Source organism: Poecilia formosa, unplaced genomic scaffold, assembly GCF_000485575.1.
Source record: "Poecilia formosa unplaced genomic scaffold, Poecilia_formosa-5.1.2 Scaffold13, whole genome shotgun sequence".
NCBI lineage: Eukaryota > Metazoa > Chordata > Actinopteri > Cyprinodontiformes > Poeciliidae > Poecilia > Poecilia formosa.
The window spans coordinates 1,715,621-1,727,752 of NW_006799952.1; the positions used below are offsets into that span (position 1 = coordinate 1,715,621).

A 12,132-nucleotide genomic window follows, 5' to 3' on the forward strand; every position below is an offset into this window, starting at 1 on the left:
TTACTCATTTTACTTGCATACATATTGCGATATGGCGAAGGGCTAATGGCTCTGAAGTTTATGATAAAACTTTGCAGTAACTCATAATCTCCAGTAGAGGGCGCTGGTGATTGACTTAGCAAAAAAGTAGCTAGTAGCTTTAAAGGGTCATTCTGAACTTTGTTTACAATCACAATAGTTATAATTCTGTGATTTATTTTTGTAAAACTAATGTTTCACATAGCTTATTTTTAAAAAATCACTAATACTTCCCAGTTAAGTTCGCCTGCGGTAAACCTTTGACTATCACTTCTCAAACTTTGAAGAAAATATCCTTTAATGATCCAACACAAAATTACATGAATAACTACTTTAATTAATGTCATATTATTAACCACTGTAGTTTTTGATTACTATCATCTGTGCCAAATAAATCAATTAAAATATGCAAGTTTTCAGGGTTCAAGTGACAGACTAACAGAGAGATCTAGCACACATTTGCTCCTGTTATGCTACAGTGAACGCCCCAGGCTTCCTGGCTTGTAAAAGGGCGCATTCCCTAACAGTCCGCCGGGAAACAACTCGGATAGAAGTGGTGGACGTCAAGAAGAGTTTTTCTTTTAAATGAGGGGACAATACATTTTTCCCAGGGGATCGAGATCAGACATCAAGTTAGACTTATCTGAGTTTATTATGTCATTATTAACAGTTCTTAATTGTTTTGTTTTTTTAACAAGAAGCACCTTCTGCTTTGGGTCCATGCCTCATCCCAAAACATTCATAGGCATCCTCATGCAGCAATATCTCCCTACTGCGGTCCGCAAAAAATGTCATTCCCTTCTGTATCAAGACTACAAACGAATTGCACATTTAGAAAATCAGTGCACAAAACATCCAAAATTATAATATTTTAGTGTCCATCTTTTGCTACGACTTGTGTGCCCATTAGCATACAGAATTAATTTTGCTAATTTGTTGACTCACTTAAGAGACTTCTAGCAACTTATACTAGTTGCAAACTTATATAGTCAATACTTTCCTGACAGAGGAGTTGGTGGCACCGGATACATAATGCAGAATCATACATGTATTATTTATAACAATGTCGTTATCTTGGCAACCAAGCAACTCTATTTTATTTATATCAGTCACTCTGGAAGTGGGAGTCCGTCGCGCGTTCGCTGTGGATCTGTGTGCCGTTTGCCTCACTGGATGAGAAATGGTGCGCACCCAAAAATCCCTGCTCCCGGACCAATCCAGGTTGGAGCTGGGAGGGATTTTTTTTCCCCCTTTTTTCCCAACTGTGGCGTCATCAACTTTCCCCCCACTGCCGTGTCACATCGACATCATGGCGTAGCGATGCGGAGGAACTGGGGGTTTCTCTGGTGGGTACGGAGAAGTTCAGAAACTGTGGAGTTTAACTTTATCATAAGGAAATCAAATCAACGGAAAAGCCAATTCCTTCGACCAGAGTGGAGGTAAGAGGAAGTGTTGTTCTTTTGGCTGTGATTTGTTTGCTTCTTCTTTCATAATAAACTTCGTTCAACGGCGGCGTCCCGCGCGCCTTATGTTGGTCCTTCGTAGCTTAACGGCTAATTTTGTTGGACTTTTAGCCGTTTCAACGGTTATTTAAACGACCTAAGAGGGACTCGGCGATGTGCCGCAGGAAGTCTGTTGACAGTCAACAACTTTCGCTGTTGTTTGGTGTGTCTTTGGTGAACAAAAGTTTAATTATTATGTTTTAGTGAGCTTTAAGTAAAAACAAATTAGTACATTTGAAAGAGCGTAAGCTAAACTTTCAAGGTTAGAAAATAGGGTTATTTTTAGATAACAGGCAAAATTATGCGGGGCTAAAAAATGGTAAAGTGATAAATAAGTAATTTTATTGTATACACATGAACTAGCTAAATATAATCAAGCATTTTTCTAAACCTAAATTTCTCACAATTTATAGAGTAAGATGGGATAATGCAAAAAATAATATATATTTAAAGCTGCCCTCTACAGCCAGGAGGAATTCACTCATTTCCACTTGGCCTCGGGATATATTTCTTTCCAAACAAAGCAGTTTTAAGTTTCCTTAAAAAGTTTGACCTCGGAGGATGTTGTTTTTCCAGACCTCTGAAACCTGATCAGATGTTGTATTGCCCTCGAGTCGACCCTTCAAACTAGTTGGTCCTTGTTTTATATTTTCTCAAAACAGCAGGATTATCTGTAGGCTAATCTCACAACAGAAATGAGAAAGGAACTAGGATTTTTTATTTTTATTTTATTTTTTTTGCATTATAGTGTTTTAAGAGCTGTTAAAACTATGACCTTAAATCAGACCAAACATTTTCTGCTTCAGATTAGTTAGAATTACAACAAAATGTCTAATCTAATTTCCTCCTGACAAGAGCTTGTGCAATTGAGTCAGGATTGTAGGCCACATTGCTTAAACACAACTTTTGCATGGGACTGCGATCAAAATCTACTGATGAACTGTTTGTGACATGCAAAAGTCTGGACTCCAGCAAAATAAACCATTATGCTGCCACCCCTGTACTTCACTGTTGGAATAGTGTTCTCCAGTTTCTAAGTTGTCCCCCACTTTCTCCAAATGCAACAATGGCTAATTTTGACACTTCTATTTTAGTTTTGTTAGATCACAAAGGTATGTCTTCAGATATTAATATCCTTTTTCCTGAGAACCTTTGCAAGATACATTTTATGTTCCTTTTGGAGTAACCATTTCTTCTTTGAGTTTCTGTTCAGACTAAGTTTACTATGGATAATGACATTCTCTTGTCAGCGTAAGCTGGCATCTTCACAAAATTGTTCATCTCTGTGAAGCAGAACGTGTATCCTTCCTGAACACGGTGTTGATGCTGGCATATAATTCTTTAAACAGGTCAAAATGTTAAGTTCAGATTACATTTAGGCATTAGAAAACTGTAGCGAAGGATGAGCTAAAGTTGTTAAGGTCCCCAATTGTCTTACTGATTGCTTGCCTGACTTGATTATTTTTTTCTATCTTTAAACACACTGGTTCAAAGAACCAGTGTGTTTAAAGTTCTGCCTTAAAATACACATGTGTGCCCTGAATTAACCCATCAGAACCTTCGAAAACTATGAAATGATCATCTGTGCTCTCTCAAATGGTTTAAATGCATAGCTTAATGGAAGTAAATAATAATAATAATTAATAATAAACATTCTGACATTTAGTAAATTAAAATCTTTGTAATACTAACTCACCTAAATGAAATATTTAGTCTGAATTAAGCATGGTATTGTTTTCATGGAAATGTTTTTATTTTTGACATTTTAAAACTGCAGTCTTTAGTAGCAAATGAAAGAACAGTTTACAAGGGATTACACAACCAGCAGCGCCAAAAACCATAAAATAATCAAATTGTAGCCGATGGCCTGCTGATAGTGGAACACCTAATGGAAGGCCTGGTGTTTGCAACACGTTTGCACAATTTAGAATAAGGTCAGAATGCATTTTTTTAATCAAGTTAAGGCACAATCTGTGAGTAACGTGAAAAGAATGTGTCCCGCTGTCCAACATAAATGGATGTCTTATAAGAGCTTGTGCATACACAGGCAGGAAATTCTTGGAGATTTTATCACTGGAGGCTTTAATTATTTCAAACATTTAATTTCCATCCTGTGCTCACTTTGGATCACCTTTTAAGCTAAAGTCTTGCCCTAACTTTGCATTTTATTCACCTTTCCACACTAGCCTTTATTAGCTGTTACAGAATTAGTGATGATGTGTTCTGCCTGCACACAGAGTTTGAAAATAGCTGTAGGTTATTCTGGAGCGGCGTTCTGCAGGCCCTAACCCTGTTTACACAGGCTGAAATATCTGAGACACATTCTTACTGTGCTGCTACATTAAACCTTAGACATTATGTGGAGCCATTCATATATACACATCATTTAGCATTGTGTGTGTGTGTGTAGGTGTGTGTGTGTGTGTGTGTATGTGTATGTGTGTGTGTGTTTTCTGAACATACACTGTGGATCCACTCTGCCATGTCCCTGGAAATCATTACGCTACCAAAGTAAAAATGGAAAAGGAAAAAAAGTGTACGATTTATGCCAGGTTTGTAAATTCCTCTCTTTCAAGCTTTTTCACCGCCAGTCGCAGGACAGGCTGTTGAAGTCGGTTACATTTTGGGTGTAAACCCAACTCTTTCTCCCTTTAGAGACACGAGACCCCAAGGCTGCTATTCTGTTTCCTGTTCATGTACAGATGCCAAGCTTACAAGGGATTGTGGGAGATTTTTTTTTCTTTTATCTTTAATACCAGGAATTTTTTGAGAACTCTGAAGATTGTCCAGTGTGGATGGACTGTAATGGTATTCTCTGCCTGAAGGGACAAGTGTTGAAGGATTTCAAAGCAATTACTATGGTCCACTCTTCCCCTTGTATTCATTATCTTCTGGATGTCGCTGTGGGTTATCAGGCTGGTCTCACCAAAAGGGTAGGACTACTTTCTGATAGTGGCGCTTTTTATGTCTCTACAGTTTAGCTTTAAGGGTCTTTTATGTTCAAGAAATAGAGTGTAGAGGCAGGCTGTGTTGTAAGCGTCCTGTGCACTGTAGCGTTGCAAGCCTTCCAGTCAAAATAACCCGGAATGATGAATAATGGAGTTCCCTTTGTGTCTAATAGTGGTGTCAGTTATGCTTGGAGAAATGCAGATGGTGGGGCGTTGTTTACATGAAAGGTGCTGGGATTTTTGAGATGTCTCCTTAGATGGCAAAACCACACAGACAAAATACAGTTTAAAGTGTAACAACAAATTTTATATCTGAACCTGCTCCCTCCTTGATGTGCTTTAGATAAGATAAAGATCAAATCCAAATGTTATCGCTCAGATGTGATGACTTATCAGTTGACAATGCATGTAAAGTTGCCATGTCTGCTTGCAACGTGACTCAGGCTAGATGACTAACGACAAGTGTTTCTCTAGGCAATTACGTATGTCTGAGTTGTTTAGTTCTGCATGCATCCAGGAGGATGTAAGTGTGCAAGTGTTCAGACAGGTATTTTGCATTTGTTCAGGGCTGCCCGGCACATGGACAGCAGGTTCCAAAGCAGCATGTCTGGACCTGGTCTGCTGCGTTTGAAGTGTGTTTGCTGAAAGCCATGTGTTCCCTTCACCCAAATTTGCTCTTCCTCTGAGGAAGACAAAGAAGAGACTGACTGGTTCAGGTATTTAAAGGGTATGCCCTGCAGGCCTCCATTCCAGCTCTGTTGGCTCGATCATGTTCTGTCGCAATAACGCAGTGAGCGACAGTGATTTGTCTTTTTGTGCACGCTTGATAGAGGAGAATGTCAAGAGGTTTTTTAAGATTTCAAAATAATGAAAGTTTTATCTTGGTCTTTGTGGTATAGTTTGCTGACAGGATTGTAATCGTAGCTTCTAGATTCAGTTTGCTTTAGACTTTTGTGGTTTCACAGTGACTTTAATTGCATGATGGCCAGTTAAGAAGGTACTATGCTCATAACAATGCTGCCATAGTTCCATCATTCATGTTGTTTATAAAGTAAGCTTTAAGAGCTTAGCTTAGAGAATCTAAATGCTGAATTAATATATGAACAACTCTGTTTCATTAGCCATCCCGATATTCTGGATCAAACACTGCCATACAAACTTACAGGTGCATTTATTTTTGCCCCTTTTTGTTAATTTTTAATTTAATTTTGTACATTAAATCCACAAGACGAGACACGATCTTGAGCTCACAAAACACGACAGGTCAAGATTTTAATATTTCTTCAAAGACCAAAATTATGCATTTTTATCAGTTTTGACGATCCAACCTCAACAAACTGATGTCTTTCTTTTTATGACTTCTTGAATTTCTTCAGACCGTAGGACATTTATCATTCCTCAGTTGCTATTGAAAGCACGAGTTGTGATTGTGATGCAGCTCAACGCATCCCTAGATGTCCAGTCATCGGTTGTCATAGTGATGCCTTCTGCCTCCTTCAGCATCTGAATAACTTGCACTGCTTGTTGTTCATGTCTTGTCTTTCGCTTTCTGGCCATCAAACGTTCCTACTGGAAACCCAAAATGCTGCCAAAGAAATGATTTAGACAAGTTGGAGCATCTTCTATTCCAACTTCATCAGGCGAAGCCATGTTGACTGCAGTTGCCTAGATTGGAGTCACCTCAACAAGAAATATTGCAATATTTAATATCGTATGACAAGATTTTGTTCCACCTGAACAAATTAATGATTACAAATTCCTATGTCTGTTACCTTTATTTGTTCTTTTTATAGCCCAACACAAGTGCAACAAGCAGATATTAGCTGATTTATTAGTTGGGCTCTTTGCTCCACTGGACAACTTTAAAGCACATGCTGCTTATAGCTAGCTAACTCCAGTTTTAAAACATCCATTTATAAACATCCATGGCATAACTGACTGTGTTTTTTTTTTGTTTTTTTTTTTTTTGTTTGTTTGTTTTGTTTTATTCAGTTTTTGGATGGTTCTAGTGACATTTTGTTTCCATTTTTCCGACAGTACGTAGACAGGAAAAGGAGTAAAGAGAAAGGGGAAAGACATGTGGCAAAGGTACCGAGGTCGGGAGTCGAACCCGAGACAACCGCGGTCTACCCACTACGACACGAGATGCCCTGTAATTGTCTGTTTTCGTGGCTCGAAATATTTTTTGGGAAAAAGTGTGGTAGTCTTTTAACCTTCAGCCTGCTGATTGGCAGTGTGCAGCAGCTCTGTTGCTCTCATCTTCTCTGGCATCTCGTTGAAAGAACTCTAAACCTTAGGATCCGAGGAAATAAAGTGCAGCAGTTTTGAAATCGTAGTTTTATTGTTTTTAACATATTCAGATTTTTTTGTCTCTCCCATAATTTCTAAATACATCACACAACTAGCACAGCAGCATGCTTTAAGGCTTCAACATTTTGGTTTCTTTCTGCATGGACTTTTTTTTTTTTTTTTTTTAAATGTCATGTCTGCGTATTTTTCCCAGAATGTGGGGTAAGCCTTTACTGCAGGCGCCCTGGATGAAGCATTTTTGGTGGAAAGTGCTTGGTGTTTTCCGGTGGCGTGCTGGCTCCCCTCGTCTCCTCCCACCCTGCAGCGTTTTGTGACGAGCCTTGCGTCTCTTTGCGTTCCTGTTTTACACATAATGGAAAGTGTGCCCTCCGAAATGCTAAAATAACAGCACTTGCTCGGTGGGTGGTTTCCATAAAGTTTTAAAATGGTGGGGCACTCCCAGGTTTGGAGGCCGGCGATGAAAGGAAGAGGACTTCTTATGTGTGCATGAAAATGCAGGAGAGTGGTGTGATTTCACATCCAGAGATAAAGGGCCTGCTGTGTTCTCAGGGCAGATGTCCAAGACCGAGACAGTAAAATGTGTCTTCATGCTGCTCTAAACAAAGTGTCCACTGTCTTACTGGCTGAACATTCTGTGTACCAAAATTTTAGGTAAATGGCCTGATTTATGCATTATTCATCACTCTACCTGAAAAATGTTTGTACATTTTAAGATGTTGAGCCTTTCTTGGCAAAAATGACAACAAAAATTATGTTGGAAATTGTAACAAAGTTGTAAAAGCTCTTGTTTTGGTGTTTATATATATATATATATATATATATATATATACTCCTCCACTGTTGTGATGTTTTCCTTACATTACAAACGTAAATGTTAGTGCTTTTTCTATTGTGATTTGTAAGTGATAGACTATCAAAGTAATATGTAATAGTAAAAGGGTGAATGGTTTTCAAAAGCCAATTTCAAATCATTTTTCTTAAATAACAGCTGTCATCTTTTTTACCCATTTCTATCAGCTCTGTAAATTTAGAGACTCCATTTTTATTTTTCCAAAAATTGCTGAAGCTTAGTCAAATTGGATGGAGAGTTGTGCCACACAGTATCATTGGGATCAAGTCTGAACTTTAACTGGGCCATTCTTACAGATGAACGTTCTTTTATTCTAAAACATTAAATTGTGGTCCTGGCTGTAAGTTAGAGGTTATTGTCCTGATGGATTTTGCTTTACAATATTAGAAAATCTCCCAATGACAATAATATAACTAACTATTATGGAATGTGCCTGTTTCCTTATTTCCTCTCGTCTGTTTTCACCCTTCATGAATTTTTAGCAATTTGCATAATGTTTGTTTCCAGTATGAGCATCGGCTGCCGTTAGACTGTTCAACTGGATAAATGTGACATCAGCCTGTAAAATGCATAATATATTAGCCAATGATTCTCTGAATGGGACAGTATTACTTAGATGCACAAACAAGGCCGCTCAGGGTGCCTTCACTAAGTATCAACGATGGATGCAGTAAGGTGAATCACCTAAAAGATCTTGAAGAGTTTAGGATTAAAAAGTAGAGCAGAATTTAGTTTTGATCTCCTCCAATCTATAAAGTCACAGGCAGATTAAAGCCCTTCCTGATGCTGACAGGAGCCCGTGTCTTTCTGGATTATGATCCAGCAGCATTTCTGTGTGAATATTTGTCTCTTTTTCCCCAGTTTTAAGATTATTGTTTACCATGATGTTTTTGATTAGAAATGTTCTTCCAAAGCATTATAAATGCTGTCTTTGTCGTTTTAACAAAATTTGTGATGTTTAATGTTTCCCACTCTTATGGTTATTATTGTACTTTCAAGGTTCCCCAGTAACTGAAGATGATGTCTGACGCCAGCGACATGTTGGCGGCTGCCTTAGAGCAGATGGATGGGATAATAGCAGGTAAAAATGACTAGCGCCTCTTTCAGCAACTTTTGAACATAACAGCAGCAAATTGTCTGTTCCAACTTCAAAAGACTTTCTGCTGTGTCTTCACAGTTTTTGCACAGCTGACCTTTACACAGATATCATATGATGTCTGAAGCTCCTTATTTGTGAGGTGGTTTTAAGCTGTTACGCTCTGCTTGCTTTCGGTGTGTGGTTTTAAGCCACACACTTTGTCAGCATCATCTTTACTGTGTATGCATTTTCTCATTAATATCAATAAAACAGTAGTTTGTGACAGCAGAGTAACTTTAAGCAAATGAAGAAGATGTCATAGTGAACTACTGTTCAATATTTACATAGAAATGAGCCACAGAAAAGTTTGGTTGTCTGCTCCGCCTGCATAATTAGGTTTTGTGCTCTCTGTGCTTCTTTGCCTCAGGCTCGAAGGCCTTGGACTACTCCAACGGTCTGTTTGACTGTCAGTCACCTACCTCTCCGTTCATGGGAAGCCTGCGGGCGCTCCACCTATTGGAGGACCTGCGGAGTGTGATTGAGTTAATGGACACAGAGGAAAGGGAAAGTCTCCGCTGCCAGATCCCTGACTCCACCGCTGACAGTCTGGTCGAGTGGCTTCATGGCAACCTGGTGAGAGCCTTTTATGATGGACAGACTGTATATGTTGCTTTAGACTCAGACCTCTGAACTCATATTATTAATTTCTAAAGATGATATACCAGATACTAGAAGCTTGTTTGCTACAGTCACTTAATTGATCTTTCTGCAGAATAATTTGAAAGCCTCATTTTTTCTGCTTTTTAATACAAAATAAAAATAAATTCTGCTCTAACGAAGTCCAATGAATGCCCAACAGCTGTAAGTGAAATCTTCTGCCTTCATTTGTGTACAAGTGATTTGTTTGCTCGGCGCAAACATGGTTGTCTAGCTCTGCTGACTTTCTTGGGGGGGAAATGGTTTACTGCTGGTAGTGTTAATGTCGCAGCCAGAGTGCAGGAAGAAACATGCTGACCTCTTGGGAATCAGAGCAGTGTTTGTAAGAGTGATGGGCTAAATGCCATGTGGAGTTTTTCTGTTATGCTGTAACACTAACTATACAGCTCAGTGCATTCCTTTATTTTAGCCTTGTAAGGTTTTGTTTGTGCAGGGTGAGACTTTGAAGGCAGCCCTGGTTTGATTAGGGGGGAAAAGTCTGCAGAAACGTTTAGACAATTTAAACCACAGGTGGTCATTATTTTGATAGGTTTGGTAATGTTTATGAGTTTTGTGTCTAATGTGTGTTTTTTCTCATCCCTTCCAGTCCAACGGGCACATCTCTCTGGGTGGGGGTGACCACTACCAAGAAAGGCTGTCAAGATTAGAAGGCGACAAGGAGTCTCTGGTGCTTCAGGTATCTTTTCAACAACACATCATACATCAGCAAAATGTAGATATTAATGAATGAATCAATCAAATGTATCTGTATAGCACATTTTTGCAACAAGGTAGTTCAAAGTGCTCTATATCATAAAAACACAAACATAAAAAATACAGAACAGAGCCAAGAATTGAGAAACCAGTAACATACCTTACAGTTTGTCACGTCTCATCATCAAAATCATCAACACACATCAAATATGTTGGTCAGTGTCCCATTTACTGTGGTTCAAAAGCAACACTAAACAGATGGGGGCTTAGTCTAGACTTAAAGGAGCTCAGTGTTTCAGCTGTCTTGCAGTTTTCTGGAAGTTTGTTCTGGATTTGTGCTGTGTGGAAGCTGAATGCTGCTTCTCCATGTTTGGTTCTGTTTCTAGAGATGCAGAGACATTTAATGTGTCATATTTATCAATTCATTTCTAAATAATCAGAACCGTTAAATTGCTGGCTGCAAGTTTGTGCTTTGAAATCAACAACATGGTTTGCAAAAGCATCAGCTGAGTTTAATTGCTGTAACAAAGTGTGTCAGTGTTTAGCATGTTTTATGAGTCTTATTCTAAACTGGCTTTGTGCTGTGCTGAGCAGGATCGATAACTTTTACCCAGTAATACGAAAACATCGAACTTGATTTTTAAATGTTGAAAAGCTCACGTTAGATTAAAATCACAGTGCTGAAGAGAACTGAAGGGTTCTCTCTTTTAACCCTTCAAACTGGGCAAATGTGTTATTAGGGGTCAAAGTCGGACTGCGTTGCACTTGAAATTTTATAGGACGTCAAATATTCCATCAAAGCAGTCCTCTGTTGGCTTCATGCAGGTGAGTGTGCTGACTGACCAGGTGGAGGCGCAGGGAGAGAAGATTCGTGATCTGGACATCTGCTTGGATGAGCACAGGGAGAAACTCAATGCCACAGAGGAGATGCTGCAGCAGGTGTGTGTCTGTGTTTATTTTTCACCATGTAATGAAACCCAGACTCAAACTAACCACAGAAGAACCAAACAGAACTGAATTTATATGTGCAGCACAGGCATGTTGTTTTGAATCAGAATTTTTCCTGTATTTATCATTGCAGGAGCTCCTGTGCAGAACGGCTCTGGAGACGCAGAAACTCGAGCTGATGTCTGAAGTGTCCAACCTCAAGTTGAAGCTCAACTCTTTGGACAAGGACAGACTGGACTTTGACCGATTTAGGGACAGTGAGGTTAGTGAGCTACATTTAAAGTTGAAATATGGATTTTAGCTCTGAATCTAATCCATTTTTTATTTTTATTTTTGCCTTGCTTTGTATAATGACCTTCACGGAGTCATTATGCATTTTTATTACTATCTTATTCTAGAAATACTTACAGTGACACTGAGTCTTGCACAGAGCATAATGGTGGAGACTGTCAAATTTAAGTTTTTGGATTTATTGCCTTTTGACTAACGGCTCTGTAAACATTTAAAATATGTTTATTGGAGATTGGGAGATCCCTGCTAACAGATCAAATTTGCAGAAGGCTTGGATAGCTTTCAAACCCATCATGATGTTGTTGTTTCATCGCGGTTGTCTCTTCCACCCCACTGTGGAACAAAAAGCTGCTGACAGTTTTCCGCCTCACCGCTCATAAATCACAGCTTCCTGTGAGTTTATCTCTGCTGCTGTTTTGGACTCTTCACTATGAGGAATTTCTTCCAAACGCATCTGCAGTCGCTTGCAGAATTTGTTTAGACTTTATTATACAAATATTGCGTTTGGTTCTTTTTCTATAATTTTCCTACTTGCGAGATAACTCATAAACACAATGCTCTATTTTTTTAAATTTATAGTTTCACTCAAAGTTTTTATAAGGAATAATAAGATTGTACTAGGTTACAGCTGTTATTTTGACTGTTATTTTGTAAGTTTTCTCCTCTGTGTTTTGTTTTATTATGAAAAATAAAGTCAACAAGCAAACAGACTAAACTCACTCTTTTGTATCTAATGATGTTTTTAGTCTAATGACTGTGTTGTTGTTGTTGTTGTTG

At 38.6% G+C, this 12,132-nt stretch overlaps 1 protein-coding gene across 1 annotated transcript in view; it reads left to right on the plus strand.

The window, feature by feature from the left end:
• The first annotated feature begins 1,284 nt into the window (after positions 1-1,284).
• Positions 1,285-12,132, plus strand: part of ppfibp1b (PPFIA binding protein 1b) — a 21,456-nt gene continuing 10,608 nt past the window's right edge. The window contains exons 1-6 of the mRNA XM_016668052.1: positions 1,285-1,457; positions 8,628-8,709; positions 9,134-9,339; positions 10,010-10,099; positions 10,942-11,055; positions 11,198-11,353. Coding sequence (XP_016523538.1) covers positions 8,646-8,709; positions 9,134-9,339; positions 10,010-10,099; positions 10,942-11,055; positions 11,198-11,353 — 630 coding nt within the window. The 5' untranslated portion in view covers positions 1,285-1,457; positions 8,628-8,645. The remainder of the gene's footprint in view (positions 1,458-8,627; positions 8,710-9,133; positions 9,340-10,009; positions 10,100-10,941; positions 11,056-11,197; positions 11,354-12,132) is intronic.